At 41.9% G+C, this 22,844-nt stretch overlaps 1 protein-coding gene across 1 annotated transcript in view; it reads right to left on the bottom strand.

Annotated features, from left to right (window-relative positions):
- LAMA3 (laminin subunit alpha 3) overlaps nt 1-22,844 on the bottom strand; it is a 238,643-nt gene that overhangs the window by 100,719 nt on the left and 115,080 nt on the right. The window contains 11 exon segments of the mRNA XM_036874222.1: nt 143-258; nt 1,767-1,906; nt 1,990-2,044; nt 2,047-2,118; nt 3,725-3,869; nt 4,757-4,854; nt 6,815-6,923; nt 9,844-10,004; nt 18,279-18,432; nt 18,936-19,033; nt 22,003-22,145. Of these exon segments, the coding sequence (XP_036730117.1) occupies nt 143-258; nt 1,767-1,906; nt 1,990-2,044; nt 2,047-2,118; nt 3,725-3,869; nt 4,757-4,854; nt 6,815-6,923; nt 9,844-10,004; nt 18,279-18,432; nt 18,936-19,033; nt 22,003-22,145 (1,291 nt within the window).

Raw genomic sequence — 22,844 nt, 5'->3', positions numbered from 1 at the left:
GACCCGGGACTCAGTGCCACTCCCTCAGCCTCCCAGAGGAAGAAGACAGACCCAAGGGCCACCCCTCCCTGGGCCTCTTGCTCTGGTCGGGAATGTGGGAGAGCTGCATGCCTCCCAGGGCCTTTCCACAGAGGATACTTACTCAATATAAAAACTGTCCCCTCCACAATTGGTGACAAACTCAGATGACTTGTCCACTGATTTTCTGTGAAGGATTTGGTAGTCGTAATTCTCCGCAGGCACCACTAGGACACGGACCTAAAGGGAAGCTGTCGGCATGTCTTTGGATTTCCAACAGCACGGCATACCTACGGCTCTCCATCACACTTTCTCTTCGCTAAGATCAACGTTCTTTATTGTTAAGTCCAAAACCAAATGAAACAGGATTTATGAAAAAAGAATCACAAAACAACCCTAAGCCAGTGTTGAAGGCTCAGGCCATGTTTCCATGCAGGAAATGATAAGTCTGGGGCAGATCTCCTGGAGCACCTGCTCAGAGAAGCAGCAGCCTCGGGTGCTGGGCAGGGACAGGAGACGTCAGGGGTGAGCAGGGGCCTGTTAGGACAGCCAGGGCCCTGTGTGATCCATGCCTGGGATGACCCTGGATCTCCAGAGGTTGCAGTTTGTGTTGTTAAATGTGAGCAAACCGAAATGGCAGGACCAATGGGGAAACTCACATGGTGGCTTGCCCCTGAAATTCATATCCTATCAGATACTCTATTATGAATAATTGTAGCCCCGGTCTTTAAAAATACTGCTCAGTTCTCTATACCTGTATAAACCAGACTGCGCCAGTAACAAATGCTGCAGGAAATTTCAAACATCTTCGTCAACTACTCACCAACTTACGGCTTACAGAGTCTACTGCTCTCATGTTATTCAGTTCAATAAACATTGCCAAGTACGTGTGCCAGATGGTGTTCCAGGCACAGGGGATACAAAATGAATAAAGTCAGGCCCCTGTCCCTAGGAAGATGACATCCTCAGAGAGAGAGGAGGCATGAGCAAGAATTGGAGGGCCACAGAGCAGGCCTGGCAGTGCTTCCTGGCTCTCCAAGGCTTTCCAGGCATTGGGTGACCACGATTCCATCAACCAAGGTAAAGAACTGGGTAGGGGGTGCCCGGGGCTGGGCTGGTAACAGGCTAAGGTGGAGGGACCTGTGAGCTCTCTGGCTATGGGGATGTGCAGTAGACGGTCCTAGAGCTCAGGAAAGATGAGAAATGAGTTCACAGATGTGGGTGTCATTCGCACAGAGAGGAAGAACAGAATCGACAGGCACAGACGATGTTATTCAAAGAGAAATCTTAGAACAAGGGGGCTCACCGTCGAGGCAGAGGGAACGGCGACATATGGGGATGAAGGGAAAGAGAAATCATTGAAGGAGCAGTGGAGAAAGTGGGAAAAGAACAAGAGAAAGTAGCTATGGAAGCCAATAAGAAAGAAATTTTCAAGAACAAATGAGTGTTCAATGCTTCAGAGAGAGACCTGTCAGATGACATTGAGGAGGGGCTGAAGGAGAGGGCTCCAGGCTCGTGCAGGGAGGTTTTTCTTCCTAGTCACTTCTCTATTATTCTGCTTTCCCTTGATTTTAATTGTCAAAGAAAGACTTTTTTTTTGGTAAAGTTAGCCGTAAAATTTAAACACTTTTCTATAAATCTGGCTTCAATTCCTTGGAGGAATTACTGTCATGAGCCAAAACTGACACACAGAGCAGCCAACCAAGGCAACCACGTGAAGAGCAAGCTGAGAAATAAGCAGAACGCACCCAAACTAAGGACTTTCCTTCTGGAACCTTCACAGTCACGGCCACCTCCGGCTCCGAGATGTCAAACTCAACCTGATCTCCGGCGATCGCTTGGTCCCGGCAGCCAAGCACATGGGGGCAAAAAGAGGCACGGAAGATGCCTGGGGGCAGAGAGAGGCGTTCCTATCACACCCCTGCCAAGGCAGGTGAGCCCTGCAGCCGGCCCCTGCTCCCCGCAGCTCACCTGGCTGCAGCTGCCCTCTGTCCACAGACACCTGCGCCAGGAACGTCGGATTGCACCGGTTTGATAAAAATGGACCACAATGACATATCGACCCGGACGCGGTACGAGTCCTCGCAAGGTCACTTGGTTCTGGGTGGGAAAAAAAATATTCCTCAAGCTGCAGGGTTATGAATAATTAGAATCACAGGATATTTTGAGGTTAAAAACCAAAACAACCTCAGTATATACCCAAGAGAAGTGAAAATCCACATTCACACAAAACTTTCCCCTGAACATTTGGAGCAGCTTTATTTGTGATCACAGACACTGGAAACAAACCAAATAACCCTCAGCTGCAGAATGGACAAACCAACGGTGGGACAACCATAAGTGATGCTGGAGGGAGTGACATTTGGTAAAATCACTTTGGAAAACTATGTGGTGGTTTTTACCAAAGTTGAACATATAACTGAGCAATTGCATTCCTAGGTATTTAACAACAGAAAGGCACAACGTGTGTGCAAAAGGCCATACAAGAATGTTCCCAGCATTTGAGCACTACTTGTAATAACCGTGTAACAAAGGGTCAGACTCCATTTTTCATGTTTGACAGTTTTCAAGCTCCATCACTCACCTATTGCCTTTTGTCCTACACCTGGACAAGCTGATAAGAAAGCCCAGGTGTTCATCCCTTGGCACACGTGGGAAGTTCTAGCCACACAAATTCCAGCCCATGGGAGAGGGAGCCCTCACCCAGACTCCCCCTACACCCCGTCCTAACCACAACGAAAACCAGATTCAGACCCCAGTGCTTGCTCAAGTTTGAGTGTGAGCCCTGCTCTCCCCAGAAAGCCTCACTATGTGAGTAATAAGTCTTTTCAAACCGCAAAAAAACCCTACAAGAATAACAACAATAAAAGATTATCTTTCAGATGAGAGCTGTGCCTTGGAGGGTGACTGACTAAAGGTCATACACTAATTTTATAGCAAAACCAGGAGTACAGCTCTATTGTCATGATTTCAATTCATTTCCCCCTACTATTCTAGGTTGCCTTGCCCATACGGGATCTTATGAAATTTTCTCTCCCAAATCCTGTTAATTTCCTCTCTTGATGCAATGTGAACTGACACAAGCCATCTCTAGGATTAGAAGGACATAATGGCATGAGAACAAACATTAAGTCCTGCAACTGTGTAGTTTACAGTGAAAAAAAGGTGTATTCCCTTCATATACTTCGCCTTTGTGCTCTAGATGATTAATCAATATGTGTTTATTGGGAATGTCCGGCCTACAAGTTGGGGCCACAAAAAATTTGTTAGAGTTCTAAAAGCGCTTATGTTCTGATTTGGGAAGATAATTAATGACTCAACAACGTTAAGTAGCAGTAGCCCATGAAAATATGACCTATCCTAAGATGGGTCATGAAAAATTGCCAAATGACTATGTAGACAGCGATGCAGGAGGGAAAAGGAGCGTCAGGATGGGGTGGCCACAGACAGGATTAACCGGATGCCTCATGCCTGGGATTCTCCACAGATGAGAGCAGAGGTGCTCAAACTTTAGGGGCATCCAAATCCCCTGGAGGATTTGTTAAAGCACAGATTGCTGGGCCCCTCTCCAGAGTTTCTAATTCAATAGTTCTGGGGTGACGCCTGCAGATTTGCATTTCTAACAAGTTCCCAGGGGATGGGGCTGGTTGGGGCCACACTTTGAGAACCACTGGTTTACGAGCAACACACGGAGGGGGAGCCCTACCTGTGGGGCCTTCAAGGTGACTCCAGTAACAGCGTCAGCAGAAGGTAAAGGGTCCTGGGGCAGGAGAGGGGAAGACCCACCGCTCGGAACATCCAAAATCAATGCTGTTGGAGGAGTTTCAGGGACCAAGGAGATACAGGTGGCACTGAAAAAGAGAATACTGAAAAATAACCAAAACCCGAAGAACTGTCCCCCGGTGAAGATACAGAGTCTAAACATCAAAAGGATCCAGAGAACCACCAGCCTGTGGAGATCTTTATACAAACATACTCAGTGCTCTGGATTGGCCAAGTGTATTCTGGCTGCCCGCTTAATACAATAAGCTAAGACAGAAAAAAAAAAAATCTTAATTTTGAAGGAAAGTAAGCTAGATGGAAACTTTTTAAAACTTCCCTCTCTAGGACTAAAATTCATTGTTAAATGAGATCAATGCAATGAAACATTATTATTCACCTCTAAACATCAATGTTGACATAAAACTATACAAAAACAAAGAGAACACATGCCTATCATTTCTTTTAGGCACAGCCAGATTTCATTGTCTTGGTGGTTTCAACCATATGCATAAGATGTCATGACTGTGTCCATAAATTATTTTTGAGTCTACATCCAAACAACCTTCCCAAAATCCCAATAATCATTGGTTAGCTAATTCTCATAACATAGTTGTGAGATGGGTCATTATTTTCATGTTTTTTTAAATGAGGAGTCTCAGACATAGAGATGAAAGGATTGGAACAAAGTTGAGTCTTGACGAAGGCTCAGAACAGAACTTCAGAGTAACTGTCCTCAAGGGTGAGGCCTAACCATTTCCCCCAGTTGCTACTGTGTCAGCTTCCTGATACAATGGAATTCTGGAAAGATTGCTGGGATGAATGACTTAGCTCTTTTTTTTTTTTTTTTTTTTAATGCATCACCAGCCTTTAGCACCTTGGCCTGTGATCACTTCTGAAGTTAAATATAAATCTACAGCCTTAAAAGCATTAAGTATCACTCAGCACAAACAAGGAATAAAGGAAGGAAACACATTACCTTTCATTAACAAATCTCCCATAACTGGCAATGCATTTGACGTGAGGTCTCAAATATTCCATTGAGAATTCTTCAGTGGGTATGATACAAATTTGATGCTGTCGAGCAAATACAAGAAGGTACATCCCAGTTATCAGCAAAGTCAAGGTTATAGCCAAACACGTTCTTTTAAAAAAGCTGTTACGGGCTTCCCTGGTGGCGCAGTGGTTAAGAATCTGCCTGCCAATGCAGGGGACACGGGTTCAAGCCCTGGTCCGGGAAGATCCCCCATGCCGTGGAGCAACTAAGCCCGTGCACCACAATTACTTAAGCCTGTGCGCCTAGAGACCGTGCTCCACAACAAGAGAAGCCACTGCAATGAGAAGCCCGCGCACCGCAATGAAGAGTAGCCCCTGCTCCCCGCAGCTAGTGAAAAGCCCGCATGCAGCAACGAAGACCCAACAACAACAACAACAACAAAAAGCCGTTAAGAATTCACCCAGAGGAATTATAACTATTATTGTAAAGCAGTAAAAATCATAGGATAGCACTCCCTCTGGCATCATTACGTCCAACAAATCCTTTTTACTATTATGCAGGATCACTGACTAAATTGCTCTTGGAATAATTATATGAATAAACAAAATCATGTGAAAGTTCAAAGACAACTCTCCGTCAGTGACGTTTGACAGTTTTTTCTCTCCTGCCTGGGGCCAATGCTGGCTCTTCAGACCCCTTGGCAGGGAGAGGCAGGGACGTGGTGGGCAACCAGGGAGCCCACTGTTCAGAAAGAGGGTTGCTCCCGCTACAAACAATCCTTCTCAATAGAGGATGACTTGTATCTCAGGCACATTTGGGCTCTGTCTCCAGAGCTAGTTTCTGAGTCACACAAGAAATTCAGTCATTAACTTAATACTTCTTATTTTAAATCAAAACTATTACCTGCTTGATCACAAAGCTATTTGGTAACAACAAAATTTTAATTGAACACCTACTATATGCCAGGCACTGAGACGGTGGGATTCTGCAAGACCAAGATGGACACACTCCTGCCTTCATGGAGCTTATTTTCCAGTCAGCCTTGACTCTGAATGACATCTGACTATTTCAAAAGGGCAAACTTATGCTTAAAAGAAGGACGTTCAGCCCCATTATAATTTCCAAAAATGAAGAGGTTAAGATTCACTTGACTTACTATGTTTAAAAAGAGTCATCATTTTAAAAAGTCTTAAAGTATTATATAGTTTATATAATAATGTTTAAAAACTAAACTCCAGGTAGTTCTTAAGAGAAAGCTCAACATTTTTAATACTGTCAAGCACAAATATTTAAAACATATTAGAACAGGCTGGCCTGGCATTTCCCAGAGTGATACATGCTTAATATTAACAGTATCAGGAAGTTGCTTCATGCTTAGATAATCTTATGTTCCCTGAGATAGTTATTGTAAACCTGACCACCCCTTCCTAGCCCAGATCCCACTGCCTCTGTTTATCACAATTCTCAATATTTAAGTTATGCTATTAAAAGGGTATTTAATCTGCCAAAGCTGGCATTTTAACTCTTAATAGTATATATCTAATTAATTGAAAATACTCTTCTTGAAATTGAGTAACAATGGTCTGGAAAAAAATACCAGGTGATTACAACCTTGAAAATTCTGAAGGAATCTGCCAAGAAGCTAATAGACATAATAAAATAGTAAAGTGGAAAGAAAATAAACAGTAACTAATGGCACTTCTATACACCAGCAATAATAATAAACTAGGAAATATCACGACAAAAGATAGTTCATTCATAATAGTAACAACAAATACAAATTAATGAAATGGTGTTTTGTGACGTGTGTTCAAATTTGATGACTAAACTTTATTGGATGCTATAGAAAAGGCTCCAACAAATGAAGAGGCAAAACAGATTTCTAGATGGGAAAATAAACATCATAACACTGGCAATTCTCTGCAGGTTAACTTTATAGCTGTAACACAAACCCAGCCAAAACTTTAATAAGCTTTTAAAAATATATATGGTTACCAATAAAAATACTTCTAACATTCAGTGGTCAAAACAGAAGCGTACCAGAAGGAATCGGGCCATCCGTGCTTTGAGCCAAACGTCTGCATCTTCTAACAGCTCGTACACAGCAAGGCGACTCCTGCTGTCGGTCACAGCGCTCCGGCAGAGGACGCTACAAGAGGAAACAGTTTTCTTAACCTGACTCCCCTGGTCTCCCTCACTTTATGCCCTGTGGGGTTGCTGATTGCGCTTCAGTTTCTCCTGTTGTTAACCAGGTCACTGACAATGAATTTCCCCGGAGGTGGAGTTTAGGAGGGATGCAGCCCATGATCAATAGGGGAAAAAGAACCTTCCCACTGTGTTCTGAGTTGCACCTCTCAGGGCTGACGGCCTTGTGCACCTTCTCCACCCAGCTTTATAATACTTGGTTTGGTCATCTGGAGAAAGAGCCCCAGGGCCAGTAATGTCTGATGTCTAAGACACAGCCTTCTTGGAAATTTACCAATATTGTTGGTACTGTTGGAGATTAAAGTTGCCTACTGACCTCACAATGACCATCTCATGCCGCGTCAGTAATGAGGCTGAGAAGCCCCGAGTTTGCCTTTAGAAGCTCAGTCTGTTCCTCCTAATTCTCCTTCCCTCCATGGCATCAGAGGACATACAGAGCTCAGGAACATTTAAAGTAAGATTCTGAACTAAAGAATACAGCCTCGTAGTAAAACCCATAAAGGAAGTATTATTTGAGGAATGCTTCTGACTTCATCCTCTAAAGTAGCAACTTTTCGGTCTATAAATATAATTTGGAACTAGAGACATGCTAAGAGAAAATGACCATCTCTGCAAAACGTTTGAAATAATGCAATACTTCTGAGGTGAGAATTAAAATGAGATAGTGTATAAAGAGCCATGGTTTGTGGCATACATTAGAAACTCAATAAATAGCTGTTTTCTTTTCCCTTTTGTGCATGTGTGTGGGTGTGAAAACATGTGTCAATTAAAATGTATTTCTATTGGATTCAACCATAACTCTGGGAGTTAAATATATTCACTATATTAAGCGACTCCCTTAGATTGAGTTTTATCCTCTATTCAATTCTTACTAAGAGTAGACTAACAGTAATAACTGGATAATTGAATCATTAGTGATCACCTCTCTTATGGAGGGCAGATCAGATTTATTAGAGTTATCACAGCACTATTTTGGAAAGCGGTGTTCCTACGAGCACCACTACTTTTCTGTTGGGATATTGTTTTTTAACAACATAGTTAGACCTCACTTGAGAAATGCTGGGAAAGGTTCAAACCTCAGCAGGAGAAGCTGCCATGTTGAAAGGGTCTGTCATTTGAAATAGATTTTTACGGGTCAAATATTTTCCAATTGCATCATACTTTTGGACTCTATTACTTGCAGCCTGGTCATTTTCACTTATCCACATGACATGCAAAGTAGAGAAAAAGGAAATATTTTAGACAAGTGAAAAGATACCATGGGACTTCCCTAGGAGTGGTTAAATACAATAATAGTGATTCCTAGTCTAATGCAGTATTGTCTTGGAAATCTAATGATTGAGAACTTTGGTGTTGTCACCACGTCCAAAGCCTAAATGATCTGCAGAATATCATGTACTTCTCTCCTTAAAACACCATTCAGACAAAGGTCCTGAAACAATGCTTATGGCTTGTGGAACCCTGGAAGGGTGTTCTTTCTCTCTTTAGTTTTGAAATCACTCCTCTGCTTGGCATAGATAGTCTCAGCCTCTTCTGAGATAGTCAAGAGTCACGAAGGTCATTAAGAATGTTTCCTCCTGTTTGCTGGGCCATCTCCACTTTCTACCCTGTGGAGCAGGGATCAAGCCCTGATCTGCAAGGTGGAAGGGGTCAGAGAGCTGAACTGGAGGGTGGGCTTGGTTGGATGGGGTATGGAGAAGCCATGGCCCCAGGCCCTGTGGCCAACAGTCTCCAGGACTCAGGGGGTGAGTGTACATCCCAGTGGTGGCTGATGTCACCTATAGATGAAACTAGTATTTTCAGAAAATGACAGAACATTCTAGGGAACTATTCTGGGCCATCTGGTGTTCCTATTAAAAATGCATATATAATTACATTCTTTGTTTCTTTTTTTAATCATCATCCCAGAGAAAAGGGAATATTAGATTTTTTAAGGTTTTGAAAAGAAACTTTCACAGTTTATTCTGTAGGGTTGCCAAGAGTGTGATATTAATTTAATAACCATTTCATCAAGTCTCATAAAATTTTCCAATCTAAGCTACCAAAAGTAACATTTTTCATAAGTTCTTTTATTTGCAAAACAGGGAAAATGTCCAACTACCTCAAGTCATCTTGGGTTAGACAAAAAGCACATAAACATAGAGGTTATAAAATGTTCAAGGTCTTGGCCAAGAATTGGGAGGGTTCACTGTAGTTATCACCCCCCTGCCCTCTCAGGAGCCTCTGCCTTCCAGTGCCATTTATTCTACAATTAATTTCATGGGGAAACATCCCTTGAACTGATTCTTTAATTAAAGTATACTCTGAACATTTGCATACATCTTTAAACATTATGCAAAGAAAACAATTTTTAATAAACCTTTGTCAGCGCTCTTGGAAGAGATGAACTTTGTCAGGGTGAATCTGAGATTCCTTTGTCAAATTATTTTTCACCTGACGATCATCAAACATTAATGATCCCCAGTTCTGAAGGGCGTGTTGTGAAGGCAGGAGTAGTGGAGAATGTGCCAGGCACCCATGTACTCTACACGGTGTTTGAGGGGAGAGCCCTGGGTTCACTGGCCCCCATAGGGTGACACAGAGTAAAGCAAAAAGGTTGTGCTGCTTCATGTGAATCTGAGCCAAAATGGTAAGTAGAACATACAGCTTTTCAAGAAAATGCAAGATTTTCAAGGTGCTGCCTACGGAGAAGCCTTCTGATACCACGCTGGGGAAGATGCTGGGTCGCACAACTACTCCCCTGCTGGTTTTCAAGCTCAGCCTCCAAAAGGAAACAACTTTCCAAGTTAGATAAAAACTGAAGTTCCCACAGCTGACCTCCTGCCTGTCCAGTTACAGAGGACTCGCCCAGGCAGGATGGTTACCTGTACTTGCAGCTGTAGATGTTCACCCGGCCTGCCAGGTCAGCCCCGGGGCCCTGCACGTGCACGTTGGCCTCAGACAGCTGGTCTGCTTCCGTGGCATACTCGACCACGACCACGTAGTGGCCGACCCTCGGGACCCGCAGCTGCAGGTGCAGCTCCACCTGTCGGAGAGCCCAAGTGGACAGATGTGAGATGTACTGGATGCGTTTCCACAGGCAACGGTGAAACTGGGGCTGAGTAGACTCCAGGAAGAGTTTTATATGTCATCATACTAAGAACTGTGGTCCTGTAGGTAGGGATGCCCAATAAAATACAGGACGCTCCGTTAAGTTTGAAATGCAGATAAGTAACACATAATTATAGTTGAAGTGCAATTCAAATTTAATGGGGCATTTGGTATTTTTATTGTCTAAATCTGGCGACCCTACTTATAGGGGCCTCTACTCCTTCTACCCATATATTTGCCTTGTTTCCCAAGGCCAAAGATACTCCAAAACTTGAAGTAAAAAGGAATTTCCAATGGGAGATAAAAGGAATGAAAGTATGCCTTGAAGCCCTTTAACTGTTCTTTGATTAAAAAAGAGACTTTTATGAATGCAAATAATGACTTGTATGAATGCAAATAACGTAAAGTGATACACACACCCCACTCCTGGGATGATGACTAATAATAACTTGGTTTTCATACTTCCAAACCATTTTCTACATCTGAAAATGCACAATGCACACATATGTACTTTTTTTTTTAAAGAAAATCTGTAGGCAAACATGGATGCTTTCGTACCATCACAGCAGAGCTGAGTAGTTGCGACAGGGTCCATATGGGCCGCAAAACTGAAAATACTTACTACCTGGCCCTCTACAGATAAAGCACACCCACCCCTGACATTGCCTAGTGGTTAGGAGGATGCAGTCTGGAATCACTGTGCCTCCAGCTGTGTGACCTTGAGCAAGTTACTTAACATCTGTATGCCTCAGTATCCCCCTGGGTAAAAATGAGGATAACGTAGTACCCACCTCTGAAGATTATGAGGATTAAGTGAGTTAATATGTGAAGAGCTCTTAAAACTGTATCTGCATGTTGTAAGCACTATATAAACGATGATTACAACTCTGGTTCTTGCTTTTTGCCACGACTTTTTTTTTACTCAGTAGTATTTAGTGTGTCTATACCTGTACATACAGATATACTTCATTCTTCTAATGGCTGCCTACCATTCCATAGTATGAATGTAAAATCATTTATTTAACTAATCCCCTATTGTTAGACACTTAGGTTTTCTCTAATTTTTCTTAAAACATATAAGGTTATATGATCATCTATCTATATCTATTTATCTATGTATATATCTGAATCTATATCTATATTTATATCCTTATGCTAGTATTTCTGTAAGATTCCTAGAAGTGGAATTAGAATTGCTGGATCAAAGTGCAGGTGCATATTTAATGCCTGAGCCAATATTAGAACTACATTCCTTAGCAGTTTAACCCACTTCAGCCCGTAAGCGCAGGCCCAGCCAAGCTTCACCACACTTAATTAAAATCCTCTTGTCCCTTGCCTTCAGGAAATTCACATTTACTATTCCTTCTGTACAGCTCTGAAGCCCACAACTGCTATTTTCCACAGTGATTTTTCTATCACTTAAATAATAGAAAGACTTCCCTCAGGGAGAAAATGCGGATTATCCACACCACATTTCCACTCTGTGTTTTACAGTGAAATATGACGCTGCCATTGGTCCATGTGGGGAGGTTATTGCCAGCATCTCTCCCCTGGGCATCTCCAAACCAGGGCTTGTCTGTCTTCACCCCACCATGAAACACACACAGGCCAATGATGAGCTTTCTCCCAGGAGTTATTATTGGCTGCCAGTTCTATCATAGCACTCTATTATAAATTTCTATTACTCTTCCTACTCTGAGTCCTATGGGTTGATTTTTGGAAGACTTGTTGGAAGGGTTTTGAATGTATTTGATGGTAATAATGGGTTTTGACAAGTCAGACAAAAGATGTAAATGATGGAAAACAGAAACCCTACTGTCGCTATTTGTTATCAGTTATTATCTTTGAAAAAGGGAACTTTAACGAAACCAGTGTCACTCTGGAGGGATCTTTCCCATTTTGTGGCAAAAAACTGTCTTCACCTAGTTATCAGTGTTTCAGGGTAAAGACATTAAAGACATTAAAGGTGCCGCAACTACAGAGCCCCCGTGCATCAATTACAGAGCCCATGTGCCGCAACTAAGACCTGACGCAGCCAAATAAATAAACAAATATAAATGCAGATACAGTTTTAAGAGCTCTTCACATATTAACTCACTTAATCCTCATAATCTTCAGAGGTGGGTACTACGTTATCCTCATTTTTACCCAGGGGGATACTGAGGCATACAGATGTTAAGTAACTTGCTCAAGGTCACACAGCTGGAGGCACAGTGATTCCAGACTGCATCCTCCTAACCACATAAAAATCTGTTGCTTACACAAAGCTAAGAGGGATAACTAACATGCCTGATGTCAAAGTAAGGATTCAAAATGATTTGGTCAACATATACTTACTAAACACCTACTGTATGTCTGCCCACCAGCAAAGTGAAGGACATGCAATGGTAAACAAGACAGATCTGGTCTCTACCCTCAGACAGACTTTAATCAAATAATTAGATAACTGGACAAATGCAATGTGAAATTACATGTATGACAAATGCTCTGAAGAAGGGCTAAGAGGGGTGCCTGAGCTAGTCAGGAAGATGATGGGGGAGGAGAAGACTTCCCTGAAGAAGCAACAACCAAGCTGAGTGCTGGAGGACAAGGAACAGACAGCCAGACCAAGAGGGGAGGGAAAAGCATTCAGGCAGAGGGAACAGCCTACGACATAAAGGGTAGCCTATAATGTACGTCCAAGTGACTGAAGGTAGGTCACAGTGATAAGGAACAGAGAGCAAGAGGAGGTATGATAAAATTGGGAGGTAAAAGGGGCAACCTTAGAGGACATTACAAATTTTTGTCTCTATCCTAAGAGCAATAAGATGTTATTGTAACGTTCCAACTGTGTATGTGTGAGGGTGGGGTGAGAAAGTCAGTGATGATTAGATACTTCTATCAAAATGAGCATGCTGACTACAGTATGGAGAATGAGTTGGGAGATGCAATAAGCAGAAGCTGATGTGGGTGAGCTAATGGGGAGGTTACGACAGAGATTCTTATGACAGATGGCGGGGTATTGGGCAAGAAAGGTAGATGGAGAGAAGTGGAGATTATTTTAAAAAGTTTGGGGAGTACATTCAGGAATGGGTTGGCTTTGGTGGGGGAGAGAATGGAAGAAGTCATGCATGACCCTGAGAAATCTGGTTTGTGCACTTAGATGGATGGTGGTGCCATTTACTTAGGTAGGGAACACTAAAATGGAATTTGAGATCCCTCTGAGATATCTAAGAGGTAATGTCAAGAAGGAAGTTGGCTGTGCCACTCTGCATATAAAAGGGGAGGTGTGACTGGACACACCAATTTGGGAGTTATCTGTGTAGAGTTGGTACCTAACATGATAGACATGGAGGAGACTGCTTAGGGAGAGACTACAGCATAAAAAGACAAGGGCTAAGGGGACTTCCTTGGTGGTCCAGTGGTTGAGAATCCATCTTGCAATGCAGGGTATGCCGGTTCAATTCCCGGTTGTGGAACTAAGATCCCACATGCCGCAGGGCAACTAAGCCCGCGCGCCACAACTAGAGAGCCCGTGTGCCGCAACTACAGAGCCCCCGTGCATCAATTACAGAGCCCATGTGCCGCAACGAAGACCTGACGCAGCCAAATAAATAAACAAATATAAAAAAAAAAAAAAAGACAAGGGCTAAGACTGAGCCTCAACAAATTCTAACATTTAATGGCTAGACAGAGGAGGATAAGCCTACAAATGATATTTTGAGGAGGCGGCCGGAGAGGCAGGAAGAGACCCAGACTACTCTTAAATTCTGGAAAACAAGGCAAGAGAGTGGTTTTTTTTTGTTTGTTTGTTTGTTTTTGGCTGCATCGGGTCTTAGTTGTGGCACACAGGCTCTCTAGTTGCAGCACGCGGGCTCTCTAGTTGCTTGCCCCCCCAGCACGTGGGATCTTAGTTCCCCGATCAGGGATTGAACCAGCGTCCCCTGCATTTCAAGATGGATTCTCAACCACTGGACCACCAGGGAAGTCCCTAGAGTGTTTTTAAATGGAAGGAGTATTCAGCAAGTATTGAAAGCTACTGAGAAGTTAAATAGATGAATAGATGAAGACTGAAAAAAATCCATGGGATTTAGCAACAAGGGTATCATTGGAAACCTTGGCCAAAAAAAAAAAAATTAATGGAGTGGGAGGTAAAAGCCAGAGTGGTGTGATTTGAGGTGTGAGTGGAAGGTAAACAATTAGAAATTGTGAGTCTAGACAATTCTTGGTTTTGAAGGGGTGAAGAGTTATGGAGCAGTGGCTGAAGGATTGTGGGAGGGGGAAGGAGGGTTTTAATCAGAATAGGATAGAATTTAGCGTTTTTTAAATGTAGGGTGACTTCCAGTTCAGATGGCACAGGAATTCACATTTGCTGTACCCCATCTGCTCCAAGACACAGCAACTATGGATAAAATGTTTTAATAGAAAAACAAAAATTATGTTTGGTTTTAAAAGTAGACAGATGATGGAACATAAGTAAAAGAAAAACTTCAAATAGCAAGGTCCTCTTGTCCTTCAGGTCTGGAAGCAGGCTGTTTGGGTCAGCAGTTCAGCATATGCAGAGTAAGGAGAATTAAAAATGCTTCATATGAGACAGTGGCCAGATCCAGGCTCATTTTTTGAAGCCAAAGGATGAGGGTTCCTTCAAATCATGAAAAGCTGGAAAAAATTGCTGAAAATCTGCCACCTGGGTTTCAGCTTTATAAAAAGCTGTGGAATTTGGGAACCAAAGATCAAAGATGAGGCCTCATGACCAAGAACTGAGTTAAGCACCCACTGGCTCAGTGTCGGAATCTGTACTACCCCCAGTATCACAATAATAGAGGTTGGCACATCATAATGCCTGGCTCTGGGCTAAGGGTACAGAGGACCAGACAGACACTGCAAAACTACTAGGCTGAGATGGATGTGGAGAAAGACAGAGAAGATAAAAAAAAAAATCTCTCATTCAAAGTAAGCCAATAAGCAAACAAAATAAGCCTCCACAACATAAAGAAATCTAATGTTAAGAAAGACAGGCAACGATGTCATCAACTGAAGATGAGTTCACTTCAGATGAAATGAACTTTATGAAACAGTCTGACAAAGGCTTTAGAATAAGTATAATGGTCCCTTATCTGGAACCCCCAAAATATGAAAAGGAAATCCTGTTTTTGTAACTCATTTGATGGCAAAACCTAACCCAACCCTAACCAGGCAGCACTTGGTGGCAAAATCTGACCTGAACTGATATAAGTCCATGTATATAGTCTTCATGTATCTCCCTTGAAAAGCCTACTCATGCTTTTCATTGGAGAAATATTAACCTGTTTGGTTACAAGGTGCTGTCCCAGACCCCACTATAGATGTTATGCATATGTGTATCATTTTATCTTTTTAATATCTTAAAAATTCTGAATTCTGAAACATACCTTGCTCCAAGGGTATTCAGATATTCAAAAAGATCAATAGAGTAACTCCTCTTTGAAAAGCAAATGAAGCTATGAAGTAAAAATTGGCAGCGGAGAAACAAGAAAAAGTAAATATGAGAAAGAGCCAATGAGAAATTTTTTGAGACTAAAAGTACAAATTACATGGAATTGGTAGGCTGAATAAAATCTAGACTGGAGATAGTGAAACAGAGCATTCATGGATTCTAACAGAGTCTTGAGGATGTCATCCAGAAAGCATCACAAAAAGCCAAAGAGATATAAAAATACGAAAGAGCAGTCTGGAGACAGATTGAGAGGCTCCAACATTCTTCCAGTCTGACTTTCAGAAGAGAAGATGTAAGGACAAGCAGCAAAGTAATGTCTGTAGAGATACTAACTGATCATTTCCCAGGATGAAAGGCATAACTCTTCATCTTGAAAGTGCACTTTGAGTATTAAACTAATAAACAAAAATAAATCTGCACCTAAACACATCATAATAAAACTTCAGAATATCACAAATAGAAGTCCATCTTAGAACTTATGGTTAAACATACTGGATTTAGGGATTTAGCACACATATTTATTGATCGTCCCTCTCAGAAATTCACAAAAATAAGAGTAAATATTTTTTGAATCATAAACCCACAAAGAAAAGGGAATTGAGAAGAGGAAAAGAACAGACCAGAGATATACAGAAGTTTGGAAGCTAGAAAGCAAATGGATGTTAACTAATTGAACAGACCAAAGAAAGTTGAAACCTAAGTGTGTGAGTGTGTGTGTGTGTGTGTGTGTGTGTGTGTGTGTGTATGTGTGTGTGTGTGTAGGGTTGAGTTGGGGTTGGGGTTGGAAAAAAAAATCTAGGAAATCTCCCAAAACATAAATCTAGATAAAGAGATTGGAAAGGTGGACAAAAGATAAAGAAATAAATTATCAAAGAAATAACTCAAGAAAGTTTCCCAGAGAAGCTTCTAGGCTAAAAGGGTCTGCCGAGAACCCAGCACACTGGCTGAAACTACCTATATCAAGGCACATCCTTATGAAATTTCAGAATACAAAAAAATAAAAAGATGATGCCAAAAGGTTTAGGAAAGGAAAAGCAGGTTGCATCCAAAGAATTGGGGATCAGAAGGTACCACAGGTGCTGGATTAGGCTACCTCTAGAAGAAGTGAGTCCCCCATCAATTTAAGTATTCAACAGAGGATAAATGAATAAATATCTGACAAGGATAATGTAGAAAGAATTCTTTCACAGGAAGGGAAACCAGATGATTCCTAAGACCTCTTCTAACTCCATTTGTCTCTGAGTTTTAGCACAGTGATCTATTAATGCTGTGCAATAGAGCTTTCTGTGACGGCAAAATATTCTGTAATCTGGGCTGTCCAATAGGGTGACGACTAGACATATATGATTATTGAGCACTTGAAATGTGGTTAGTGCAACCACGGAACTGAATTTTTAGCTTTACTTAAGATTAATTAACTTAAATGTATATAGCCACATGGGGCTAGTGGCTACTGTATCAGACAGCACAAGTCTGTAAGCACTCAGATAAAACAGTAAAAACGACCATTAAATAAAACTGGACAGCCCAGGGCTTAGTTTTGTGCATCATGCAAATAGAATAGCTCAGCGCTGTGGCTCTGGGCTAAGTCAGAGGTAGGGACAGCTCCTGATGAATCATCAGCATCACTTCTTGGAGATCAGCCCTTCCCAACTGTACCTCCCTGCTGTGTGGGGAACACACACACGCGTGCGTTCATGCACGCACACACACGCAGATTTGTATATATGCGTAGGCATGTATATGCATCTGTATACACACACAGCATGGGTAGGGAGAGAGACAGTGGACTGAATATTAGAATGGAGAGGAAGTAAGATCACTTCGTTTTCCTTTATGCATATTGTTTTACTTTTTATAACAAGTATATATTTTTGTAAAATAAAAACTCAAATAAAATAAAATGAAATGAAGACTAAATTTAAGAAATCTCCTTAAAATCCTATAACTTCTACCTTGAAAATGTTAGGAATGTAGTTTACAAAAAGGTGCACATCTAAATGGTCAGTGAGAGTACCATATATATTTTCATTCCATAGATTTAATCCCCCAAATAAACATTTTCCTCAAGGGTACGAAACAGAGAACATTGTAGAAAGTAAGGAATGGAAATATTGTGGAGGAAGTTTTTTTTTCAGTGTCTTCCTTTTGAGGTAATGAGTTCTAATTGTTGATACACAATACTTCTAACTCAATCTTAAAACAGTGTAGTCTTAAATTGTTTTGAGGCTCAGAGAACTCCCGGAAGAAAAGTAATGCCAAGATCTGTACTAACCAGTCCTCTGAGCCATGAAGGAGGTCCCTTTGGGAGTAGCAGTTCCAGATTAGGAGCTCAAGGAATTCAGCTGCAACAAATCACCTAGCCTGAGGGGATGAGCAGTCTGGGAGCATTGTATCCTTTTAGGGTAAGCTGTGTAATTTCTGGAAGCCTTGTAGAGAGATCTTGCCCTGAATCAGATAGAACAGGATGCCCCCTTATAAACCCAGAGGATCAAAAGGAAAGGATTCTGTGGTCGTCCATGTTCCCCACCACATCTACTGCAGAATGTGCTCAGAGACTAGCCTTCTCATGGTTCAGTGCGCTGGACCACCCAGGCCCAGCCCGAATCAGAGAACTCAGCACACCTGTAATTAACACCTCTGAGGAAGTCTTCCAGGTTCCCCTGAAAGTGAGAAGCAATTGCAGCCAAGGGTTTTCAGCAGACGGACTGGGAAGTAATAATAGTTTTGACAGTAAAGAAAAGGTTGCCCCACCTCTCTCCCACTGAGGTCCGCCATGACTGGGTGCTCAGGGGTGGGCTGCCTCACTGCCAAGGGTCTTGGCTCCCCATCAAGCAGGAAGTGTCTGGCCTCAGAAGCCAGGGCACAGGGGAATCGGGTCACTGGCAAATGCTGGTAAAGCAAGCAACTTCAACAACAACAACAAAATACGACAGTTACGACCGAGAACAGAACACAGAACATCACGGTGCATCCCCGGGGCTCCTATCCTTTCCGTCTTTCATTCATTCACTCATCATGCTTCAACCAACTCTTCCTAAGTGCTTACTACAGGAATCGGATGGTCCATTTTCATCTGCATGAGGAATGGGAGAAGCAAAGGTCCACAAACCTAGATACCATTTTAAGCTCTTCCCCTCACCGGATGCATGACCCTGAGGGTATTACTTGGGCATGCGTCGCCACTTCCTCATGCGAGAGGGTGAGTCACTCTTACGCGCCAGATACCGTGTGCAAAGTACTTTGTGAATCTTAACACGAAAGACAGTCACTGCCACAGAGAAAAACCACAATTAAGGAATTAAGCAGAGCATTCTGTTCAGTCGTGACCCTGAAGCCTTATTAAAAATCCTTGCACCCAAGGTTCCTGAGTTAGAGGCCCCCGACAATGCACCTGCTGCCCATACTAACGTCTCTCGGGGAGGGCCTACGTCGGCGCACGGCTCTGTGACCGGCAGCTGTAGTGAGAGAGCCTCATAGTAGTCCCTGGGGAGCAGCGCCAGGTAGTCCTAGGAAATAAAGACCGAAAGGACGATTACTCATTAGGAGGGCGGCCGTACGTTAGTAATAAAATAGCTACACATACTAGCTAAACTAATAATAACCAGGTGAAGCACTCTAGTTAAACTGTCTGCATCAACTGCTTTGTTCTGCCCCGACTCACTGGAACACACAAAGCAACCTCTCACAGGAGCTTCAAGCGTTGGAGATGAAGCGCCTTAGGCAAACATTTTTATTTTCAGATCTCAGGGGAAGTTTTACCGGTTCTTCTGGGTTGTTAATAAATTCAGAAATAAAGATAATAATAACCTGTCAATTGATTAGACGTTCCTTGGACATGCTGGTTGCCTTCATCCCTATAGAACCCTGAGTTGTAGGTCATGTATTCTGGCTTTTTATTCCCACACCAGAGCAACGCTCTCCTGGCTTCGTGTAAAAAAGTGATGTTTTGCGATCCTGGTAAATCATAGCCTGAAACTGGCCCACTGCCTGTCCTGGGTCAGGAGAGGAAGAACATGTTCCACTGAGGGCGCCACGGGGAGCCCACAGCGGGAGTTCAGAAGCAGCTCTTCAGGAGAGGGCAGAGTTTGGGCTTCTGCCAATCCTGGCATCACTGACTATCTGCCGAGGGAAGAAGGGAGGGAATGTTGGCCACAATGGTGAGAGACTCGTACACAGGCCATGAGGCTTTTGTCTCTTCACAGTCCTCAATTTGTCTACAGCAGAGAGGAGGAGAATGTACAGGAGAGGAAAAGTAGGGGCTCAGCAAGCTTCTATCTGAGTGGGGTTTAATTTAATTAAAAAAATTTTTTAATTGAAGTATAGTTGATTTACAGTGTTGTGTTAGTTGCTGGTGTACAGCAAAGTGATTCAGATGTGTACCGATATATTCTTTTTCATGTTCTTTTCCATTACGGTTTACTACAAGATACTGAATATGGTTCCCTGTGCTATACAGTAGGACCTTGTTGTTTATCTATTTTATATACTGTAGCTTGTATCTGCTAATCCCAAACTCCTAATTTATCCCTCCCCCATCCCCTTTCTCCTTTGGTGACCATAAATTTTTCTATGTCTGTGAGTCTGCTTCTCTTTTGTAAATAAGTTCCTTTGTATCATATTTTAGATTCCACATATAAGTGATACCATATGGTATTTGTCTTTCTCTTTCCAACTTACTTCACTTAGTATGATAATCTCTAGGTCCATCCGTGTTGCTGCAAATGGCATTATTTCATTCTTTTTTATGGCTGAGTAGTATTCCGTTGAATATATATATATATATATATATGTATGTGTGTGTGTGTGTGTGTGTATATATATATACCACATCTTCTTTATCCATACATCTGTCAATGGACATTTAGGTTCCTTCCATGTCCTGGCTATTGTAAATAATGCTGTTAGGAACATTGGGGTGCATGTATCTTTTCAAATTAGAGTTTTCTCTGGATATATGCCCAGGAGTGGAATTGCTGGATCATATGGCAGCTCTATTTTTGGTTTTTTAAGGATTCTCCATACTGTTTTCCATAGTGGCTGCATCAATTTACATTCCCACCAACAGAGTACAAGGGTTCCCTTTTCTCCACGTCCTTTTCAGCATTTGTTATTTGTAGACTTTTTAATGATGGCCATTCTGACCGGTATGAGGTGATACCTCATTATAGTATTGATTTACATTTCTCTAATATTAATTTTTAAATGGCTATTGCTCTATTAGTAAGCTTCCTTTGGTTGGGACCACATCTCCTCATTATTTTATGGTCCCAAAGATCCTAAAACAGTAAAGGTTGATAATAAGTGCTCAATAAAATATTTTTAGAGGAAATAAGATCATAATATGGAAGCATACATATGAATTATGACACAACTGCTGTGGCTAAAGGTCATGAAGACTCTTCCATGCCTATGCAGTAACTTTTACCATGAACTTCTTCTTTCCATTAGTCCAACTTTGTGCCCTGTTACTGGACTCAATGGAATTTTCCTCTTCCTTATGTCTAATATCTGTGAAACATTCAGAAACTTTAGTAAAGCAACAAACCTTTCTACCAAGAAGTGCAAGAAAAATAGGGACTGAATGAACAGCTTAAACCTTCACATTATCTTTGTAAGATCTCAGATTTGGAAAGGACCTACATGAATAAGCGTGGTCTCTACTGTATGGGGCAGGCTTGGAGTTAAGGGACTTGCCTGAGATCTGCTCATTTAGCCAATCAAAAGAGTTGTGCCAGAAGGAAAAGCTTTCTGTTTTCCACTCTGAGTGCATGAAACCAAGTATTGCCAAAGACTGTTTTTGAAAAGACCTTGCTATAAGTGAAAGCAGACATCAAAGAGGGGCATCTGAAATAGCAGGTTTCATCCCTACAACTCCCCTGGCCTCTCTGGCTATTCTATTAATGTGCGAGGACACATCCCTTCCCCTGATGAAGAGTTCTTTGTCCAAGGCAATCTGTTTGATGATGTTACTGCCACAGTCAAGGCAGAAAGAGGCAGGAAGCATGTCACAGAGAGGCACTGGCTCTTCGTCTCTCCCTTCGCTTCTCACCACCAAGAACTTCACTCATGTTAGGATCTTTTCTTCCTCTAGCTCCTTCTGATTCGTTGTGCACAGTTCCCAGAGAGGTTAATTTTTTTCTTATCGCCCTTCTGATTCATGATGAAAAATCCCAAAGAAACTTTTGAAAGGCTGGGACATATGCTCATAAAGGTTGTGCATTTATTTTAATATCTTTGAGTCATTCTGAGTAAAAAATTTCTTTTTTTTTAGCCAGTGAGAAGCTGGCTGGAAGAATATAAAAGCTATTTTAAGTTGGCTCCTATGTCATTATGTCATGTGAGGGCAAATGTCACCATAGGTTCCTGTGTCTCAAAGGGAACCAGCTATGATTTTTCTATCTTCTGGTCACTGTGGGTCACTGTGGATGGACCATCTCTAGGAGGGGAAGAATCTCCCCTCAGAACCATCTCTTACCAGGAGGACTCCTTCCGCCTTAATACAAGCGATCCATGTTCCTGGTACAATTGAAAATGGATCTGCAAAACCATTTCCGGGTATGGTGACAAAGGCCGGCTCCTTACTTGGCTGGAAGATGGTCTCTTTGCTTTGAGCAGCATCTATCAGAAATAAAAAGAATTGCTTAGGGCATTTTTCTAGCAGCCAGTGTTCTGATTTTAGATACTCAGCTTTGAACATTCAGTTGACATCTGAAAAGGTTTCAGATAGTTTACTGATCATATGAACTGATCAGATTTACTGATCTTATTTTCAACAATTGCATGAATGCATACGCCTATGTATAAAATAGACTAGAAAGATATCACTGATAAGATGTTAGCAGTGGCTATCTATGCTGGGATTGTAATTTTTAAATTTATTAAGTATATTAAGACATGTAAACTGCTTAGAAAAGTTCTTTGCACATAGTAAGTATTCAGTATATTACATTAGATATTAAACTATTTTTTTTCCTTTTTTGTTTATATGTAATTAAAAATTTTTTAATTTCTGTTGAAGAACAGGCATTCATTTTGAAATATGAAAAAGTTTCGGTTTTCTTTTGTTTTCAGGATGCAATGTTTTCTTCTGCATTAAACAAACAGAGGACCTTCTGTAGAAGGTTCAGAAACAAAACTGTTGCATCGGAGTCCAATGGAGGCTTTTTCTTTAGAAGAAATGTTTACTCCAAATACCTGCATTCACTCTCCTGTTCTACAAACATCTATGGGGCCCACTATGTGTCAGGGCTGGAACTAGGTTCTGGGGACCAGGCAGTGAACACAGCCAGCATGGCCTTTGCTCCCTGACAGTGGGGA

The sequence above is a fragment of the Balaenoptera musculus genome, chromosome 14 (assembly GCF_009873245.2).
Source record: "Balaenoptera musculus isolate JJ_BM4_2016_0621 chromosome 14, mBalMus1.pri.v3, whole genome shotgun sequence".
NCBI classification, from domain to species: domain Eukaryota; kingdom Metazoa; phylum Chordata; class Mammalia; order Artiodactyla; family Balaenopteridae; genus Balaenoptera; species Balaenoptera musculus.
The sequence above is the reverse complement of the archived record's forward strand: the minus strand, read 5'-3'. Positions and strand labels throughout refer to the sequence as shown.